This window comes from Phascolarctos cinereus, unplaced genomic scaffold (genome assembly GCF_003287225.1).
Source record: "Phascolarctos cinereus isolate Bilbo 61053 unplaced genomic scaffold, phaCin_HiC Scaffold_4;HRSCAF=312, whole genome shotgun sequence".
NCBI classification, from domain to species: Eukaryota; Metazoa; Chordata; class Mammalia; order Diprotodontia; family Phascolarctidae; genus Phascolarctos; species Phascolarctos cinereus.
The window spans coordinates 267,267,450-267,290,278 of record NW_027555847.1 but is presented as its reverse complement, the minus strand read 5'-3'; the positions used below and the strand labels follow the sequence as shown (position 1 = coordinate 267,290,278).

At 36.9% G+C, this 22,829-nt stretch overlaps 1 protein-coding gene across 5 annotated transcripts in view; it reads right to left on the bottom strand.

Annotated features, from left to right (window-relative positions):
* The window catches only part of TDRD7 (tudor domain containing 7), a 114,721-nt gene that overhangs the window by 78,382 nt on the left and 13,510 nt on the right, over positions 1–22,829 (bottom strand). For 2 of the 5 annotated variants that reach the window (XM_078153044.1, XM_021004472.2), the window contains exons 2-4: positions 8,063–8,275; positions 5,779–5,923; positions 3,619–3,811 (exon numbers count right to left, since the gene is read on the bottom strand). In XM_078153044.1, the coding sequence (XP_078009170.1) occupies positions 3,619–3,811; positions 5,779–5,923; positions 8,063–8,269 (545 nt within the window). In that variant the 5' untranslated portion in view covers positions 8,270–8,275. Of the gene's footprint in view, positions 1–3,618; positions 3,812–5,778; positions 5,924–8,054; positions 8,276–22,829 lie in introns of those variants that run through there. The other 3 variants (XM_078153045.1, XM_021004473.2, XM_078153046.1) reach the window with 2 other exon arrangements.

The following is a 22,829-nucleotide window of genomic DNA, read 5'->3' as shown; positions in this document are numbered from 1 at the left end:
ATGTTAGATCTATGTCTGAGGAAAATTACTTTGGCAACAATGTGGAGGACAGAGTAAAGTTAGGGGAGGTTTGGGGCGATCAAGGTGAGAGGAAAGGAGGGCCTAAATCAAAGTGGTATTTTCGTGACTAGAAAGATAAAGTCAGATGAGAAAAATGCTGTGAAGATAGAAAGGGCAATTATACAATAAAATAATCACAGTTAAGATTTCCAGAGCACTTTAAGGTTTCCAAAGCACTTCACACACACAGGGCGTTCTAAAGGTCTTGGTGCAGTTTGAAGTTTTAATAGCTGTAGATCTAGTTTGATCTTCAATACAACCACATGAGGTGGGTGCCATCATCTTCAATTTACAGAGGAGGTAACTCAAGCTCAGACAGGGCAAGTGACTTGCCCAAAATCACATAGCCAATAAAGGTCTGAGTCAGGATTCAAACCCAGGTCTTCTGACTCCAAGACCAACTCTCTCTATACTGTTATGTCCTGTGGTCTCCCTGATATCTGCACAAACTCCTACACCCAAAACAGATTCAGTCCTGAATCTGGGAAGTATTAAATATGACCATGTGCATATACACACATACACACAATAGAAAAGGTTGAAATAAAGTTATAGGACTTACTACTCTCCCTCTCTACCTTGTGATTATCTGTATTTGTTGTTGTTGTTGTTAGGCAATTGGGGTTAAGTGACTTGCCCAGGGTCACATAGCTAGTAAGTGTCAAGAATTTGGTCTAAGGCCAGAGTTGAAATCAGGTCCTCCTGACTTCAGGGCTGGTGCTCTATCCACTGCATGTATTTGTTCTCTTTATAGTGATTCTTTTTATAATTATATCTGTCCTTCTTTCTCCTTGTGAGTAGGGATCATTTCATTGGTTGTATTTGTATGACCAGCGCCTGGCACAGACCCTGGCACCTGAGAGGTGCTTCTTAAATATTTGTTGATTACTTGAGAAAAGAAAAATTTCCCAGTCAGGTTGGGAGAAAAATCTGAGTAGTCCTCCCTCGATGGCCTCAAAGGATGTTCCCAGAACAATTTTGAAGAGCAAAGAAATAATGTCACCAAGGGGGAGAACCTCCCAAGGAAAGAAACAAGCAAAAGGACACATTCTTTGCCAATTGGCTACTTTATTCACTAATATTTTGACTCATACATGCAGCTTGTCTTTCCTCCTACGTTTCCCCCACCCCACCAGAGACACAAACTGAGAAGACAATCAATCATGAGAAATGTCTCCATAATTTTTCCCTCAGTTGAAATAACCGTATGGTAGCATAGATTTCTCTAGACTGAACGATCCTTGTCCTTGTTAGAATAGATACATGTCAAATTAAAGGAGCTGTTGGGATGCTTGATTTAGGCTGTAGTGGGGGAAGGAAAAGGTAGTCAACGCACTCCCTCTTCTACCTCCCACTCAACTGTACTGCCATATTGTCCATTCCCTTTTTTTGTTGTTGTTTCCCTTCTAAATCCCCTAGGCTGGGGGTACAATGTTCCCCTCCCCACACCCCCTTTCTACCTCCTGTCACATAGAGGATACAAATAGGGGATAGGTGGAGCTGGAGCTGTAACAATAACCTGGGCTTTTCTCTTCACCAAAGGTGCTTAAGACACAAATAAACTACTGAAGGTATCTATGTTGATAGGAAGTAAAAAAGACTAAATAGATGAATATTTAGCATAATAACTAGATTTTTTTTTATTATGGCACAATAATGATGTTCTCTCTTTTAATGTGATTACCAAGTAGCAATCCGTAAGAAACAAAACTGATGGTACAGCTGTCAAGATAATAGATTAATTTTTCAACAGCAAGAATAGCTCTAAAATGTTAAGTAATATTAATTCAGCATAATGGCAGTCTAATCCACCCTAAAGTGAATATGCAACTGCTACAATGATGAGTATAACTATACTATATAACACTTACTATATAATTATAATTTTATGTTATCATGTTACCAGAATATGTATGCTTTGGTACATTTCTAAATAGGTAGCAATGTGATGCAATAAAATGAGGGAGGCATGTTACATAGTCTTGCCCCTCCTCCCACTTAACACTTCCATCTTATCCTTGGAATGCCAGGTTCCATGAAGGGCATTCCCACAATCCAAAAGAAGAAAGATATTTTCCTAAAATACTTTATCTGGTTAGTGGCACAGAACCTAAGTCTCCTAATTCCTAGCCTACGGCCCTTCTCCTCTATAGGCCTCCCTCTCTACCCCACCGGGGATATAGAATCTTGGGTTCTTTTGTTATTAATTTAACACATACCCAACATGACAAACTTAGAATGGTGTTTTCTGAAAACTTAGTCTTTTTTGTTGTTTGAGCTGTACTTGTGGTATTTTGAATATTGCCACACAAGGACTAAAAATCTTTTCTCTCATGTATTAAAGAGTTTAAAGAAACAATGTTAAAATGCCATCTTCTGTTACAATGAAAGGTAGTTGGATGTTTTTCCTCCATATTTACATATAAAGAGTTTTGATCTTGAAAACCAATACTTTACGTTTTAAAAATAGGCAGTCTTTGATGACACAAAGGCAGAGATTTTTTTTGGTTACCTCTGGCCTCTTTTTCTCTGTCTCATAAAGTGAATATTGTTGGCTCTGTCAGAAAGTTCTGGATACTGCTCAACAGACAAGACAAAATAGCCATCATAGCCTTATACCCTCCCAGTGCTCAAAAGTGTGTTGCTTCTCTTCCTCGGTCTGTGATCACAAGTACTAGGACATATAAATCTGAATGTGGATATAGCGGTGCTATGGCAAAGAGCATCTTAGCTGTTCCCCTTAATATTGTAAAAACTACAGGTAAAGTTCTCATAAAAGTTGCACACTACATTAAGGTATTATTTTGAAACAACCTAGTCATTTCAACTAAAGATATATATGCTAAGACACCAGCAATTAAGATAAGAATCATGAAAAAGGTATCACTGGTATTATTTACAGAGGAAGCAATAAGTATTAGTTACACTTGGTAAGCAGCTTGCTCTTGAATATATTTAAATTGTAGGGTATGAAAGAGACTAAAGTCCGAATTGATAAGATTGTAATCTTGCTTATTTACTTTACTTGTTCAGGGTCAGTCCAACTCTAAGTATACCAGGTACTCAACAAAGAATTAGGAACATATGTTAAGGACCTTATTACTACAGAATTTCATAGCAAAGAAAATCATTTTAAGAGTATGGATTGCAAGCAAATTAATAATGAAATAATCTGATAAGCATTTACCCTAAAAATTACAAAATTAGACTAGTTCAACTAAATATTTTATTTCAGTGTATCTAACAAACTCTGGGGCAGCTAGGTCACTACCTAGTACTTGTGGTATTTTGAACACCACAAGTGGATAGAACACCAGGCCTGAAGTCAGGAAGATTCAACCTCATGAGCTCAAATCCGGCCTCAGACATGTACTAGGTGTGTGACCCTGGGCAAGTCACTTAACCCTGTTTGCCTCAGTTTCCTCATCTGTAAAATGAGCTGGAAAAGGAATTGGCAAACCACTCTAGTATCTTTGCCAAGAAAACCCCAAATAGGGTTACAGAATTAGACATGACTGAAAAACGACTGAACACACAACAAACTCTATGTATACTAACCTATTTATCATTGTCACATGTCTCTGCATTGGCACTTCTCTGGACACTCCACTTCCAAGGGTAGGGGGCAAGGCATATGGTGAAGTTTCGTTACCAGACTTGACAGCTTTTTCTCTTAAAAGTGTGGGTTTTTTGCTGTCTCTTTCAGACTCTGAAGAAAATCCTGGTTGTCTGAGTGTTGCTTTTGGTTTTCCTATAAAAGAAGACATACATACAGGATTGCATAAACTTCCTAAAACTCAGGATTCATTATGCCACTCTTAGGCTAATACACAAACTCCTCAATCAAACTTACGTTCAAGGCCCTACCTCGTCCAACCCTCACAAGCCAACCACTTTCCATACTTACTCCACTCCAGATCCCAGCACTGTTCTTCAAAAACACTATCTTCATTACTGCCTCCATATTATTCCTTGGTCTCCCAACCACTTCTGTGACTGCTCCAGCTTAGTACCTGACTCCCCTCACTACTCTAGCCTTTCCCAAAGAACTTTATCTATTAAAGGCCAGGTACAGTCTCAGGAATTGGGATACAAAGAAAAGTGGAGGCATCTTGCCTCAATGAGTTTACATTCTATTGGCAGAAAAAACATGTCCACATGTAATTATATACAAAAGATAGGGATAAGACTTCACTGATATAGGGGACTCCTGAATGAGAAAAATCACTCTACCAATACAGATCAGCACCTTCTCTGCAACTTCTAGTCTTAGAGCACTAGGAATGAAGTCACTTATCCAGGGTCACAAGGCCAGTACAGGTTAGAAGTGTGCTTTCAGCCCATGTCCTCTTTGAGTCAAGACCAGCTCTCCTTCTACTATGCCACACTGCCTCTCATACAAATACATACACAAAAAGAAACTCAAGGTAATACCTGGGGAGAGGTGCTATCAGCTTAGGAATCATAAAAAGTCTCTTCTTTTTTTAAAAATTTACTTATAATTTTATTTTTCCCCCAATTACATGTAAAAACAACTTTTAACATTTTTTTCTAAACATTTGAGTTCCAAATTCTCTCCCTCCCTCATTGAAAAGGCAAGCAATTTGATATAGGTTATACATGTGTAGTCATGAAAAACATATTTCCATATTAGTCATGTTGTAAAAAAGAATACAGATAAGAACAAAACAAAACAAAAGAAAACCCCAAGAAAAATTAAGAAAGTAATAAAGTATGCTTTGATCTACATTCAGACTCTATCACTTCTTTTTCTGGGGATGGATAGCATTTTTCACCTTAAGTATTTCAGAGTTGTCTTGGATCATTGTAATTGCTGAGAATAGCTAAGTCATTCACAGCTGATCATCTTACAATACTGCTATTACTGTGTACAATGTTCTCCTAGTTCTAATCAATTCACTTTACATCAGTTCATGTAAGTCTTTCCAGGTTCTTCTGAGGGCATCCTGCTGATCATTTCTTATAGCACAATAGAAGGGAAAGGTATCTTCTAGGAGCTCTTTGTCACTCTTGGGTACTTCAGAGAAATCACAGCTTTTTAATGCTTAAAGACCTTAGAGATCATCTGGTCCGATATCCTCATGTTGGAAATGACAAACTGAGCAACTCAAAGAGGAGAAAGGTCTATCCATGGTCATGAACAAAGTCAACAGCAGCATGAGCATGAACCCAAGTCTTCTGGCTGCATTTCACTATACTGCTGACTGTTCTGACTGACTATACTATTCAATGCTGAGACTAAAATAAGTACTTAAATGCTATTGATCTCGCATGCTCCATGTAATTCCAGATTTTGTAAAAAAAAAAATACAAGTTTTACTTCTAAAAAAATTTATAATTTGCCAAATAAAATCTTAAATCAGAAATCTTGGGAGTCAGCCTCTAGTACTCTAGCTGATGCTTAAAAACAAAACCCATAATAATAAAAATACAAGGCTTTACAACCTATCTGGAGTTACTTCCAATTTCTTTTTGTTTTATCAGAAACCAATCTTCAAAAAAAATCACATCAAATTTACTTTATAACAATTTTCAAATGAAATTACTGACTTCAGGCATTTTTCTTTGAAATGATCCAAAATAAATATGTTAATGCCAGCTAGAATTTGAAAGTATTCATCCTGATCATGAATTTTTTTTCTATACAATTAACCATCTGTAGACAAAGTCTGACATCCAGTACATAAGACAACTTACCTTCTAGGAAAAATGGCGTGGTTTTCTTCACTCTCATCTGGCAATTCACCTGCCTTCCTGTTTTTCTTTTTGAACTCCTCTGGCGTGCTACCAGTTGAGCAATCCGGGCTGTCTCTGTGCAGGCCACAGCATAGCAAGTTATCTGCTTGTAGGAAGCAAGGAAAAAAATTTGAGACTTAAAATTTCCTAGGAGTAAGTCAAACAAGTACACCTCAATAAAAGTATACACATACAAATTATGGAATATTCCTCTTATTTACTCTCAATGATATCAATCCAGCAAAAATACATTTTTCAGCATATTTAATAACTGTCTTTCCCAAAAAGCTGTATTCATTTCATTTCTTAGTTTCAGAATCAGATCACAGTGTTGCTCTTCATATACAATGACAATAGTGCTGGATGGCTAGTAATAGACACCATGGTTACATCGAGTCATTTTTTTCCAATAGCAGTCATGGCTTTTTACTGATTTCTCTCTTTTTATCTGGTCCCCCTTGTAACACAGCTCTGCAAGATAGCACAATGGGACAGTTTGTGGCCATGAAATACAATGAAGCCAACTGGGTCATTCAGGAAATAATAATAATAATAATAATACTAACAACAACAACAAACACTTACATAGGCCTTCAAGGGCTGCAAAGCCCTTGATCCTCACAACAACCCTATTAGATAGCTGTTGTGATTATTTCCATTTTACAAATTAGGAAAACAAGACTGAGAGAGGTTACAACGCAGAATGAAAATAGGTCAATTTCATCACCAGTGGGCCCTTAGCTTCTTAAGTCCCCAGTTATTAAGTCCACATAAAATACCTACCACTTGGAAGGGAATTTCCTTCAGGAATACTAACTAGCTATCAAGAACCATACACGCTCATATTACTTCCTATGCTTTGTCAGCTAATCTGCTTTGCTCTTCAGACTTTTTATAGTACTAACATTAACTTAAGCCTCAACAGTCTCGTGATACAATCAAGTACACTTAGGTTTACATTATCTACATCACATTTTAAAATTCACTTTTAAAATCAGTTGAAAGGCAATTTTAAAATTCTGACGTCCACAAAAGTGAAAGCTTACCAATATCTTGATATTACTAATAATTACTTATTGATTGCCCTATTATCAAACCAAGAACAAAGGATGAGAGGTTCTAGATTGTGCTTTATGTGCTAATCATAGATGCACCCCATTTAGTTATCTGCTCTATCACTGCTGAGTTCAAGCCATTTGTTGAAAAATATCAGTAACTTAAGTTATAAGTGAAAAATATGCAAGAAAAATGACTAATGGGAGTCCCTAATATAGTATTAAAAAAAGCTCATCTTAAGCTGCATTAACAGAAATATCAGGCACAGAATAAGGAAAGTGTCAGTCTTATTCTCATAGTGAGCAGAACCCTGCTCTCATTGAGACACATCCAAAGAGGAAGAAGCTTCTTCTGGGCACCCCATTTAAGAAGTGACAATGGCACTCTAGCAAACCAGCAGAGTGGTAAGAGGACACAGAACCACATCCCTACAAAGATCTGCTGGAGCACTGGCTCTTTTTTAAGCCTGGACAAGAGAAGACTTAAGGGGAACAGGACAGTAGTCTTCAAATATTTGAAGGGTTGTAAAAGAGGATTAGACTTATCCTATTTGGTCATTCAGGGCAAAATTGGAATTAAAGGATACAAATTACAGTAAAGAATATCAAATCTCATTATAGAAAAAATATATACCCAAGTCCTTAACAATTACAGTTGTCCAAAAACAAAAAGTAGCACCCATGGTACCTCATTTATCATATGTAAAATGTATTTATGGTCACTGTATGACCCTTTGTTGGGGATGTTTTACAAGGAATTTGTACTTTGAATGAGTGTTGGGCTAGATCATTATTTCTCAACTCAAACTATACTGCAGAACAAAATAAAATACATAAAAATTCTCAGTCATGGATTATTTCACATTCAGTCAGTTCACTTTTAGACTCCAGTGTGAGTGATCAGCTCAGGATGTGAGGACCAGGAACCAAAGAAAAAGACAGACAGAGCAGTGGAAGGAAAAGGAAAGAAAAGAAAGAGGATAACATTCATTTTTGAAAACTCACACGTTTTTAAAATGTAATCACTTGGAAGTAAAATTTTAAGGACTAGTAAAAATTTGGACTAGAGGACCTCTGTGATTCTTTCCAACTCTTTAAGTCTATTGATGGTTCTGTGAACTTTTGAGAAGTTAAGTTTTCATTTAATTTATATGGCATATATATGTATATATGTGCAATTACCTTCTTACCTCTCCAGATCTACTGATCTCTATTCTGACAACTGCTGGCACACTTCTCAGATATGCCTCTAATGTAGGATATCCTAGTTGTTTGAATGGGATCCAATCACCAGTCAAGGATTTGTATTCCCCTTGTAGACGGGGTAATGCTATTCCATTCTTATGGGATTGCAGAACAGCTCGAAGCATCTTTGCAACCAAGTCTGCTTCCAGCATCTTCACCTGTAATTAAGTAGAAGAGAAAATCATGGCAATACAGTTCATCATTCCATAAATTTACAATTAGAAAGGAATTGACACATAAGTTGTAAAGCATGAAAGAGCTTACACAGGAGCTATTAATAGTGGCTATTCTACCATTAGAACAAATCCATTTCTTCTTGGTTTTGTGGGCAGGAAGTCTACCAATACTCCATTAGTTGTTGGCACACTATTCTGTACCTAGTCTTCTCCTCCTCTTGCTTCAGCTGCTTTCACAGAAAACGGATGCTATATCACAGGAGAGAAGGAACAGCCCTTTCTTGTTCTGAAGATGGTAACTTCTTCAGTTATGTGAAAGGGAAAGGAATCAAATGATTGGGTAAGGGTCAGGACAGAGCTATAGTTTCATTGCCCATCACACCAAAGAAGCATATTCTAAACCCTCCAGCTCCTATCATACACATTCTATGAGGTTGTTCTGTTATTATGTCACTATCTTATTATACACTATATCATGTCTCCCCAGTTTACTTCAACATTTCAAGGAATCCTCAAGGGTAGTCTATAACCTAAATTCCTACAAGAAGCCAAACTCCAAGCAACTGAAAAACTAAGCAGTGTCTGTAGAAGAGATAATGAACTATGCCTCCCTTCCCCATAGCAGGGAGGTGAGGAGAGAGGATACTGTATTAGGGCTGAATGTTATGTAAACTGCCATATGTGGTCACTACATTGGATATTTTTGTTTTCTTTATCACAATGGAGGGCTTCCCCCATCCCCCTCCATCTTGACATGACCGTGATATGAAGAAAAAAGGTACCAATAAAACTTAACTTAGAAAATAATATTTCAAGAATTTGTAAACTTTGTCAGCATGTTCACACCTTTTCCCCTCTTTCTATAGCACATTATTCATGGATACACCTTTCATCAACACATATCACGACGCCTCTAATCTAGAAGTCTGTCAGAGTTCATCACACTGAAGTCAACCTGGTGATGACCCTCCCTCTCTTGAGTTTCACTAGGCTGGTACTCAGATAAAAGGTAAGTCCATCACTGGGCCCATACTTGAAGCCTTTCCATTCCTACTTATATAAAATAGACTTCTACTGGTTGTGATTTTTCAAAGGACTTACCTAGTTTTTAAATACATAAACTGACATTTTAGTAGAATGAAGAACTGGTTTTCAAACAATACTCCAATACTTCATTGTATTTCATTGATGTGGAATTTCTACCACTGATGCAGATCAAAAACTCTCTATGCTTATCCAACCTGTGCAACTCTTTATCAGTTTCCTTCCGTAAGTTTACAACATGAAATCCACCAAATTTACCAGACATACTCTTTCCACTTTCCTGACATTATAAGCATACCCATGTAGTCTGCTATCCATTGACTATCCCTCACTTTCACCATGTGACCAATACATCTCTTTCAATTTATACATTTTCTCTGATGATGTCCTTTATATGATACATCTCGCCTGAATGAATCTTTGTTTGTAAAGTGCTCAGACCCACAATTTACCTCTCCATTACCCTTTTGGGATGTTCAACTTTGTAGCCACACATCTTCCATGGAATAATACTGCTATTTAAAACATAAGCCTTTGTTTCACGAGAAAGCTTGAGGTCATTAGAGGAACTATGCAACTTCCCAAAGACAATCTAGACTGCTGTCTAGAATGTCTGTTCAATTCTTGGGTCAACTCACAATATTTATTTGTACTATCTATGGAAGATAAATATACTTTTAGAAGAGCTCTATAGATTATCTATCTGAACCAGATTAAAATGTAACTGAGAAATGTTTAACAAAATAAATGAAAATACAGCACAACATAAGGTGAATCTGTGGTTTTCTAAGTCAACACGTGATGCCAGGGCTCTATTTCTACCTTGAATTTGACATAATTAGTCTACATGATAGGCATTCTTCATCATTTGGTTTTTCTAGAGAAAGAGATAGGCCAAACTCTTTTGCTCAAATACAATATGAGCTAAACCAGCCAAGCACTTTTTGAGGATGGAGACCTTTTTTTTTTCTATTTTTGTATCCTCAGTGCTTAGCCCAATTTCTGACCTATAACTTCTGACACTTCAATGGATTAGACTTGTAATTTCATTGATGTAAGTAAGTATTTCTCCAGCAGCAAAGATCACAACCCATCCTTGTCCATGAACTCCTATAAATTTTCCACAGGTTGTGAATCAAATAAGTTTTGAGGGGCGGGAGAACATATGAATACAACATGGCTGTCCCTCTTTTCCCTCACTCTCACTAGATAACTGGTCCCTTATTTTTCCAGTCACACACTCCTTTTGATATTCTTTATGGCTTTTTCCTCTCCATATATTTTGTCATGAGCAATATATGGCACACCTATTTTTGTCTGCTATAAGTCTCTCCACTGTCCTTTGAGTGATCCACATTTTGATTCCTTAGCAATTGCTGTACTGTATGATCTACGGTCACATAACATGATTGGAAGAACACCAGTATTAAAAAAAAGTGATGGATTTTCTGTTTCAGGGAAAAGGGTGGTACCAGTAAGTGAAAGTGCTCTAAAATTTCCCAAATGAAATTCATCCTGTTTCCTTTCCTTTATTCAATTTTAGGTCCAGTTACTCTCTGGCCATCTTCAAGTCATTCCTTCCAATGACCTCTTCAGCTCTAGTCCTGGAGCACTGCACTCTGAATGGTGAGAGCTCTCCATAACTAGCTGCTTTTTTCTGGCAAGCTATGCATAACAAATCAATTCTGTCCTTCCTTTAAAGGAAGTATCAATCAACTACTGTAGGGATCAATCACCACCCTAGGGATTTCTCAGTCCAAAATACTGTCCCCTGACCACCACTCTTCTGCAAGTGTTGTTTTTCCCCCTCTTCCTTTCTCCATGCCAGCAGCAGTGCGTCCATCAGGTATCTAGTCAGTCCATCCAACTGCATATTGTAGTTTGGACAAGACACATCTTCGCCCACTTAAGTTTTCCTTCTGTGCATAGCATGAGCTTCTTTGAGTGGTTATGGATCTCATTTAGGAAGCTTTGGTGTGTTCCAGGGCCTGATGCAATCATTACCATGCCATCCACAAAAAGACTGCACCACTTACAGAGAATCTATCTTGCACGTGGATTCTATGCTATATATACTCCATGACAGTAACAATCACTTTTAGTAGGTATATGCCTCCTTATTTTATGCTTCTCTTGATATTAGTAACTAGAGTGCCAAAGTTCTTCATTAAATCTGTCAAGAAAACTAAGCTTCTGACATATACATGGGAAAACGCTTTCTCAGAGAAAGGCCCTTAAAGTAGTATTTTTACCCTATCAATCAAAGGGATTTTTTAAACTAGTCAACAAACAATAAGCATAGTGGGATCTTATATTCTCTACACTAAGTCAAATGTGTGACTATAAAGTTATGGTCTACCGGAGAATGTCAGAATTTTTTTTTAAGTCCTCAACTTTTCACCAGGAATATCCTTGATATATGTGTACACTATCATCGTAAAGACATTGTAGAGATGAAAAAGTAGGCACGTGGTTGGTAATTATAATTTCCATTGTTTTCTTTTAGTGGCAATAAAATCTACATTTCCCCCACAATTATTCAGTATCTTTCTCTCTTTTCAAATTTCTTAAGAATCGATTCCTCAGTTTCTTCAAAAGTGTGTTGCCTTCGGTCTGGACTTCTGTGAATAATTGGTCTGGTTCAGCTGTTCTTACTATCCTTTTTTATTAGTGCTACTTTGATTTCCTTAGGCAGTTTCAATCCAAACAGTTTGTTGATATTAACATATGTTTTCCCTTTTCATTTTGCTTTTTGTCCTTCCTGTAACATCTTTAAATGTTCTTGTGATGATATGACATAGCTTGTTCTCATACCACGCCTTCTTGGCTGGCCACTAGGTGATGATTTGTGTGGCCATGACAAGCCATGAAACAAAATGGCCTTGCACATCACTGACACTTAGTAAATGTCTGTTAAAGTGAACCAAACTCATCTTTCCTAGACTCCCAACTACCTCCTCCCATTTAGAAACCCGGCTGCCACAGACATTTCAAACTCAACATTTCCGAGAAAGAACCCACTATTTCTCCCCTAAACCCAGACTTTTACCAGTCTTTGAAGGACATCTACTCCTTCTAGTCTACCAGGCCTTCAATCTCAGCATTATTCCTGAATCCTCACTCTTCCTCACCCCATCTATCCAATCCATGGCCAAATCTTGCCATGTCTAGCTTCACAATACTTCTTGTATTTGTCCTCTTCTCACTACTCTTATACAACCACAACCTTAGCTTAGGCCTTCATTACCTTTCACCTAGACTATTGCAATGGCCTCCCTAATTGCTCCATGCCTTAAGTTTCTCCCCAAACCAAACCATCTTTGACATAAGTACTAAAGTAAATGCAGATATGACTAGGTTACTCCTGTACTCAAGGGCTCCAGGGACTTCCTATTGCCTCTAGAATAAAATATAAATTTGTCTGTTTTTAGTGGCCTTGATGCGCTGGACTCAACCTATTTTTCTAGCTTATTTATAAATTATTCCCCCTTTCTGAACTTATGGTTAGGCCAGACTGTCCTTACTGTTCTTCAGGCACAATAACACTCCACCCCTCTTCTCTGTGTCTTTGCACTGGCTCTACCCAAGTCTGTTGCACATTTTCTCTCCTTACTTCCACGCCTCACTGAACCTTTCACTTCCTTCAAGCCTCAGTTCAAGCACCACCTTCTACATGAAGACTTTACTGATCCCCACACCTGTCTGTTCCCTCCATCTCTAACTGCTTTGTATTTAACTACCTTATATATTTATTTTATATTTATTACATAATTTTACATATTACATACAATATATACTATTATATATTTATATTTATTATACAATAGAAATGAGAAAGGATGGCTTAGTGGACAGACAGCTAGCCTTGAAGCTAGGAAGATCTGGGTTCAAGTCTTTAAACATCTTGGGACTCCAGGCAACTCTAAGTCGTGGAGAAGGTGACAACCTCCATGAGTAAAGGAAGTTTCCTCACCTGCGCCAAAGAAATCACAGATCTAGTTATCCTTATAATTGTACATGTATGTGTTGTCTTCCCTGATGGGATAGAAGCTCCTCGAGTGCAGGGATTCATCCAACACCTAGCACAGTGCCTGCTACATGGTAGGCACTTAACAGAGGCTTGTTGATTGATTGATTGATAGTCCATCCACTGTATCTTCTATTGTTTCTTCTGTTGAAATGTCTCCATTTTGCCCCTCTTGCCATTCTCAATGACATTAGCCTAGTCCAATTCATTTATGAGATCACAGGTTTAGGAAGAATAAACCTTAGAAGTTAACTAGTCCAAATCCCTCATTTTACAGATAAGAAAAATGATGCCCAGGAGGTTAAGTGACTTTACAAAAGTCACACTTGTTAGCAGAACCAATGTTCAAACTCAAGCTCTAGGATTCTATCTGAGCTATCAGAACAGATTCTTAATTTAGCCTCCTTGACTATAATTATAAACACACACACACACAATTTAGTGTTTACAAATTACTTCTCTGTTCTACTTCATACATTAATTTAATCTTCCCCAAAACTGCTTTCATCAAGACCCACTCTGATCAAAATTCTTCACGAACTTTCCCCATTGTCCCAGTATAAGGTTACAGAATCTTTAACTGGGAGTTTATAGAGCTTTAAGTTTACAGAGCTACATATCTGGAAAGGATAGTACAATTCATTTAGTTCAACACCCTCAACTTAGAGATGAGGAAACAGACCTTGAGAGGCTACATGACTTGCCTGAGATTACACAGGTAAAAAGTAGCAGTCACAGGGGGCAGCTAGGTGGCACAGTGGATAAAGCACTGGGCCTGGAGTTAGGAGGACTTGAATTTAAATGTGGCCTCAGACTAGATTCTTGACACTTACTAGCTGTGTGACCCTGGGCAAGTCACTTAACCCCAACTGCCACCCCCCCCAATGTAACTTCTTTTATCTATAGTCAAAAGAAAAAATGTTCTAAATCGCTATTGATTAGAGAAATGCAAATCAAAACAGGTTTTGATTCTGAGGTACCACATCACAACTATCAGACTGGCTAACATAACAAAACAGGAAAATGATAAATGTTGGAGAAGATATGGGAAAATTGGAACACTAATGCATTGTTAGTGGAGTTGTGAACTGATTCAACCATTCTGGAGAGCAATTTGGAACTATGCCCAAAAGGCTATAAAAATGTGCATACCCATCAATAACACTTCTAGGACTGCATCCCAAAGAGATAATAAAAATGGGAAAAGTACCTACTTGTACAAAAATATTTATAGCAGCTCTTTCTGTGGTGGCAAAGAACTGGAAATTAAGGGGATGCCCATCAATTGAGGAATGGCTGAACAAGTTGTGGTATATGAATGTAATGGAATACTACTGTGCAATAAAAAATGATGAGCAGGCAGACTTCAGAAAAACCTGGAAAAACTTTTATGGTCTGGTGCTGAGTGAAGTGAGCAGAACCAGGAGAACATTGTACACAGTACCAACACTGTGTGGTGACTGACTTTAATAGACAGGTCTTCTCAGCAATGCAAGGATCTAAGACATCTCCAAAGGTCTTAGGATGGAAAATGCCATCCACATCCAGAGAAAGAACTATGGAGTCTGAATGTAGATCGAAGCATACTATTTGCCCTTTTTTTCCTTCTGTTTTGTTTTGTTTCTTCTTTCTTGTGGTTCCTCCTATTGGTTCTAATTCTTTACAATGTGACTAATGTGAAAATATGTTTAATAGGAATGTATATGTAGAGCCCACATCAGATTGCATGCTGTCTTGGGAAGGGAAGTGGGGAGGGAGGGGGAAAAATTTAAAAGTCAAAAGCTTATGGAAGTGATCGTTGAAAACTAAAAATAAATTAATTAATTAGAAAAAAGGAGGAAAGAAAAAAAAATAAAGCTTTGTTCAACCATTCACCAAAAAAAAAAAAGTGGGAGTCACACCTCAGGTCTTATGTTTCCAAACTCAGCACTCTTAAGTGTCTTGTCTTAAGCGGCTTCTGAGCCCTTTGTTTACATATGGGGGAACTGAAGCTGAGAGAGGTTAAGTAAACTTTCCCAAGAACACATAGTTAGTGGCAGAGCTCCCATAAAGACATGGAACTCCCAGACCAGGGCTCTTACCATGCCAGCAGACTGGCTTTATAATCTATCTCCAGGATACCCCCAGTTATATTCACCCATACTCTGCCAATATTTTCTCTGTAATGTCTCTTGAATCCACTCCCTTCTACAGTCACAATCCATGTCCTGGTCCTAAAACACTCATTCCTTTCCTAGTCTCTTGTTATAAGACTCCTAACCTACCTGCCTTTAGTTGTCTCCCCACAAAGCTAAAGTACTGAGAATTACACTCTTTTGATCAATCACCAGCTTGCTAGAAATGTAAAGGGGAATCATTTAGGTGAAATTCATGTTCTCCATCATGTTGTTTAAGGGCCCACTTTCTTGCACGCAACTTACTTACTCCTTCCACTGAGCTCTCACACATGTCATTTCCTCCAACTTGGAATGTCCTCCAACATTTCCCCCCATCAAATTAATAATATAAAACCCTAGAAGAAAAGTATTGTTTTCTGTGTCTCCTCTGTCAGACATATATGATTCTACATATTATACAAGAGAACAACAGTTTTGGCTTACGTTAATAAGAACTAATAAGATTTAACCATTTTTGTTAATGAATTTGCTGGGAAGTAGAATTTGCTTTTATGGGTAAGCTCTCTAGCCAAACATTAATTTCTGTTCAAATAAATAGGCCATTAAAATTACTCTAAGGTTGGATAATGTGACCTGTCTCTAAGGTGCTTTCTAATTCAACAATTCCCTGATTCTAAATAATGGATGACTGATTCAAAATTAACTGTTATGTGAAACTAAGGATTTTAAAATTTTTTTCAATTTTTTTCAATTTTTTCAAAAAAATTTTATATTTTTCCAATTACATGTAAAAACAATTTTCAACATTTTTTAAAAACTGAGTTCCAAATTCCCTTTCCCTTCCTCTCTTCCCCCCAAGTGGGAAAGCAAGAAATTTTATATAGATTATACATGTGCAATCATGTAAAATGTTATTTCCATATTAGCCTGCTGCAAAAGAAATCACACACACACACAAAACCCTAAGAAAAATAAAGTTAAAAAAAGTACACTTTGATCTGAATTTAGACTCCATAAGTTCCTTCTCAGGAGGTGGAGAGCATTTTTCATCATAAGACCTTCAGAACTGTCTTAGAACATTATACTGCTAAATCATTCGCAGCTGATTGTCATACAATGTTATTATTATTTTGTACAATGTTTTCCCAGTTCTGCTCACTTCACATAAGTCTATCCAGGTTTTTCTGAAAACATCGTGCTCATCATTTCTTATGGAACAATAATATTCCATTACATTCATATACCATAACTTGTTCAGCCATTCCGCAATTAATGGGCATCCCCTCACTTTGCAATTCTTTGCTACCACAAAAAGAGCTGCTATAAATATTTTTGAAAATGTGGGTCCTTTGACCTTTTTTATGATCTCTTTGGGATACAGACCTAGTAGTGGTATTGCTGGATCAAAGGGTATGCACAATTTGAGTGCTCTTTGGGCATAGTTCCAAGTTGCTTTCCAGAATGGTTGGATCAGTTCACAACTCCACCAAGAGTGCACTGGTGTCCCAATTTTTCCACATCCACTCCAATATTTATCATTTTTGTTTTTTGCCATGTTAGCCAATCTGATGGGTGTGAGTTGGTATCTCAGAGTTGTTTTAATTTGCATTTCTCTAATCAATAGTGACTCAGAGAATTTTTTTCATATGACTATAGCTAGCTTTGATCTATCTGAAAACTGTTCATATCTTTTGACCATTTATCAATTGGTGAATTACTTGTATTCTTATAAATTTGACTCAGTTCTCTATATATTTGAGAAATGAAGCCTTTATCAGAGACAATTTCTGTAATATTTTTTTTCCCCATCTTCCTGTTCTCCTTATAATCTTGGCTATATTACTTTTGTTGGTGCAAAAACTTTTAAATTTAACATAATCAAAATTATCCATCCATTTCATATCTCGTAACGCTACCTTCTGTTTGGTCATAAATTCTTCCCTTATCCATACAACTGACAGGCAAACTATTCTATGCTCCCCAAATTTGCTTATGGTATTCTCCCTTTATGCCTAAATCATGTATTCATTTTGACTTTTTTTCTTGGTATATGGTGAGAGATATTAGTCTATATCCAGTTTCTGCCATACTGTTTTCAAGTTTTCCCACCAATTTTTGTCAAATAGTGAGTTCTTGTCCCAAAAGCTGGGGTCCTGGGGTTTATCAAACACTAGATTACTATGGCTATTTACTACTAAGATTGGTATACCTAATCCATTCCATTGATCCACCACTCCATTTCTTAGCCAGTACCAGACTGTTTTGATGATTACTGCTTTATAATATAGTCTGAGATCTGGTATGGCTAGGTCACCTTCCTTTACTTTTTTTCCCACTAATTCCCTTGATTTTCTTGACCTTTTTGTTATTTTTTCTAGCTCCATAAAATAATTTTTGGTAGTTTGGTATGGCACTGAATAAATTTAGGTAGGATTGTCATTTTTATTATATTGGTTCAGCCTACCCATGGGCAATTAATTTCTTCCCATTGTTCAGATCTGACTTTATTTGTATGAAAAGTGTTTTATAATTGTGTTCATATAGTTCCTGTGTTTGTCATGGAAGGCAGACTTCCAAGTATTTTGTATTGTCTGCAGTTATTTTAAATGGAATTTCTTTTCTTGCTGCTGGGTTTTGTTGGTAGTTTATAAAAATGCTGATAATTTGTGTGGGTTTATTTTCTATCCTGCAACTTTGCTAAAGTTGTTAATTATTTCAACTATAGTTTTTTAGTTGATTCTCTAAGATTCTCTAAGTATATTATCACATCATCTGTAAAGAGTGATAGTTTTGTTTCCTCATTGCGTATTCTAATTCCTTCCATTTCTTTTTCTTATTGCTATAGCTAGCATTTTTAGTACAATATCGAATAATAGTAATAATGGACATCCTTGCTTTTCCCCTGGGAAGGCTTCTAGCTTATCCTCATTACAGATAATGCTTGCTGGTTTTAGATAGATATTATTTATCATTTCAAGGAAAGCTCCATTTATTCCTATTCTTTCTAGTATTTTTAATAGGAATGGGTGTCGTATTTTGTCAAAAGCTTTTTCTGCATCTAGTGAGATAATCATATGATTTCTGTTGACTTTATTATTAACATGGTCAATTATGCTAATAGTTTTCCTAATATTGAACCAGCACTTCATTCCTGTTATAAATTGTACCTGGTCATAATGTATGATCTTTGTGAAATATTGCTGTACTTTTCTTGCTACTGTTTTGGTTAAAATTCTTGCAACAATATTCATTATGGTAATTAGTCTATAGTTTTCTTTCTCTGTTTTACTCTTTCTGGTTTAGGTATCAGCATCACATTTGTGTTGTAAAAGTAATTTGGAAGGATTCCTTTTTTCCCTATTTTTCCAAATAGTTTATATCCTATTGGAATTAATTGTTCTTCAACTGTTTGATAGAATTCATTTGTAAATCCACCTAGTTCTGGGGATTTTCTCTTAAGGAGCTCACTGATGGCTTGTTCAATTTCTTTTTTTTTTCTAAGAAAAGGGTTGTTTAAGTATTCTATTTTCTCTTCTGTTAATCTGGGCAATTTATATTTTTGTAAATATTCATCCATTTCATTTAGTTTTACTGTCATATAATTGGACAAAACAACTCCCAATAATTGCTTTAATTTCCCCTGCACTTGTGGTGAATTCACTCTTTTCATTTTTGATACTAGTAATTTGTTTTTCTTCTTTCTTTTTTATTTTAATCAAATTAAGCCACGGTTCATCTATTTTGTTCCCCCCCCCCCATAAAACCGTTCCCAGTTTTATTAGTTCAATGGTTTTCTTACTTTCAATTTTATTAATCTCTCCTTTGATCTTTGAGCATTTCCAATTTGATATTTAATTGGGGAGTTTTAATTTGTTCTTTTTCTAGATTTTTTTTTTAGGTGCATGTCCACTTCACTGATCTGCCCTTTCTCTATTTTATTGATATAAGCATTTAGAAATACAAATTTTCACCTAAGTACAGCTTTGGCTAAATCCCACAAATTTTGATATGATGTCTCATTCTTTAATGAAATTACTGACTGTTTCTCTCATTTGTTCTTCAACCCACTCATCCTTTAGGATTCGATTATTTAGTCATCAATTAATTTATAATCTATATTTCCACAGCCCTTTATTGAATGTAATTTTTATTGCATTACGATAGAATTTTTTTTTTAAGATTGATGTCATAGAGAACAGCTATGGCCTTGGGAAAAATATCAGTCAAGAGACTAGTAGGCTGGATCGATATGGACCACTGACCTGATTCTACATGGAAGTTGTAATTTGTAAAATGAAATAAGTGAAAGGCCCTTCCTCCAGTTAGGTACAGCTATTTAATACACAGCAGCTTTTACCTAGAGCCACATGCTAGACACTGGGGAGAGAGGAAATGGAAAGCAGGAAGAGTGTGGTTAAGATCTCTTGATGTCTTTTGCTTTCCAGGGAGCTTACATTTTAGTTGCAGATGAGACATATGTTAATGAAAACTAAATTACAATTCAGGGCAGCTTTTAATTAAATAACAAAATATTTATTTAGAAATGATAGTGTAGAAAACAACATGGCCTGAAATAGTCAGGAAAACTTCGTGTAAGATATGGCTTGAAGTGGGGCTTGATGGATGGGCAAATGTCAAATCACAAGAAAAAAGGATGTTCTATGGGGTAAGCAGCAAGAGCTTGGAATGGAGGAATAAGCATGAAATGTTCAAGGAGGAGTAGAGGGCAGTAGATGACAGGATATGACTTAGGGAGTGGTAAGAATGTTACCCCCAGGATACTCAGGTTTTCCTGGTTCTGGGCAGCTAGGTGGCACAATGGATAGAGCACTGGGCTTGCAGTCAAGAAGACCTGAGTTCAAATCTGATCTCAGATATTTACTAGCTGTGTGACCTTGGCAAGTCACTTAACCCTGTTTGTCTCATTCTCTCATCTGTAAAATGAGCTGGAGAAGGAAATGGCGTACCACTCCAGCATCTCTGTGCCACGAAAACCGAGGAGTCAGACACGACCGGAAGGTCTAAACAACTTCCTAACTCCAATGCTCTGTCCAATGCACCACCTAGCTGCCCCAGAGTGAATGACGGAGGCTTAAAAGGTGACCTATTAAGACAGCCAACCTGGGGGCCTGGAAGAAGAGTGATCTTATTGATGCTAAAAGGGAAACTTGAACAGATCAGCACAAAAGGTTAGGGAAGAAAATAAGTCCAATTGTAGGTATAAGCTTTATGTGTAAGTGTCCTGTAGATATCAGGAAAGATATAATACTGGAGTAGAGGTTAGAAGGTCTGGGCATAAGAATCTGAAAATAGATTGGGAATGATCTACACAGAGTTAAGAACAGAACTGTGCCTTGGGGTGAGAGATGGGAACACAGGATTCATCTTTACACAAAGGCTGGATGAACACTTGTCAGCATGTTGTAAAGGGGGATTCTTATTCATGTATAGGTAAATGCCCTCTGAGGTCCTTCATCATTGCACAAAGGAAAGAGTGCTGACCTCACCTAGCCCTTTCAATATACTAATGAAGAAACTAAGGCTAAGACTAAAAAAAGTTATGTGGGATGGTAGATGGAATGTTAGACTTTGTCAGGAAGACCTAGGTTCATATCCTGCCACAGACACTTACTAACCAGGGGACTCTAGGCAAGTCACTTAACCTCTCTTAGCCTCAGTTTCCTCATCTGTAAAATAAGGATAACAATAGTACTTACCTCACAAAGTCGTTGTGATCAACTGAGACAATCTATATAAAGCACTCTGCATCATCATCATCACTACTCCTACTGTCGTCGTCATCTTTAGCCAACGTCACACAAATAGTTGGTGGAAGAAGTAGGTGAGAACCTACATTTTATGAGTCCTAATCATGAACCTCTTTATATTTTCAATTATGACAAAGTAGTTCCAAAGAATTCTATAAATAGGCTCTCTGTGGAGAATCCTTCTAAGGCTACTCAAGGGGACAGTGTAGGGAAAATTTCTCCTTAAGTGACCTTAAGAACAGGCAGACTAATGCATCATTGCTGGAGTTGTGAATGTGCGCATCCATTCTGGAAAGCAATTTGGAACTGTACAAAGAAACTGGCTAAAATGCCCATATCCTTCGATCTAAGGATTCCACTGCTAGAGATATACCCCAAAGTGGTAACTGAAATAAAGAAAGGTTCTATACACACCAAAATACTTATAGCAGCACTTTTTGTTACAGCAAAGAATGAGAAATAAAGTTAATGGTTTCTGACTGGGGAACAGCTAAACAAACTGTGGTAGACGAAAGTAATGTAGTACTATTTGTTGTTCAGTTGGGTCCAATTCTTCATGACCCTATGGACCATAGAATACCAGGCCCTTCTATCTTTCACTATCTCCCAAAGTCGGCCCAAGTTCATGTTCCTTGTTTCCATGATACTATCCATCTATCCCATCCTCTGCCATCCCCTTCTCCTTTTGCCTTCAATTTTTCTTAACAACAGGGTCTTTTCCATTGAGTGCCATTTTCTCATCATGTGGCTGAAGTATTTAAGTTTCAGGAGTATCACTTTGCTTAAGAAACTATAAGCATGATGAATCCAGAGAAGCGTTGATATACTTAAATGAATGATGCATAGTAATGTAGATGGAATGAGGAAACCAATAAACACAATGATTTTAACAATGTAAACAAAAAGAACCATCACAAAACCACTTAAATGAATGTTTGGAAATTATAAAGAATCAGCTTGGCCCTAAAGAAGAAATATGAGAGGACATTTTCTCCCAACTCCTTTGCATAGGTGGGGAGAGGGATATACGTGGGCATTACATGTAACATGTTTTCAATGTATTTATTGTTTTGTTGAATTTTTTTTCCTCCTTTTTAAAAAAATTCTTTGCCATAACAGATGGCTTTCTGAAAGGAGGAAGAGGAAGGGGAGCAGCTGACATTTGGGCAATGTAAAAACAAAGGATATTAATTAAAATAAATTTTTAAATAAGGAACATGGTATTTACCTTTCATTCCTCATGCATTCTGAAAGGGTGTTTCTTTACAATTTATCATAGTTTGTGAAACTCTTCAGATATAAATTACGTATTAGGTGAACTGTGGATGTGTAATCTCTCAGTATGCTAGTGGATTCACTGTAATCCATTATATCAGTCTTAATAACCTATTGCCATAGATTTCAGCCCCTGGTCACTCCTATATCCCAGCCACAATCCTGGAATTATTCAGTCTTTACATGTCCAAAATTTGTAATTTCAAGTCATTAAAACCCTCTCTATAATGAGTTTTCTTTTCTCTTCCCCAGATTCCTCTTGAAGTTAGATCCTTTCAGTCTTAGTTCTCTAAGACTTACTCTCA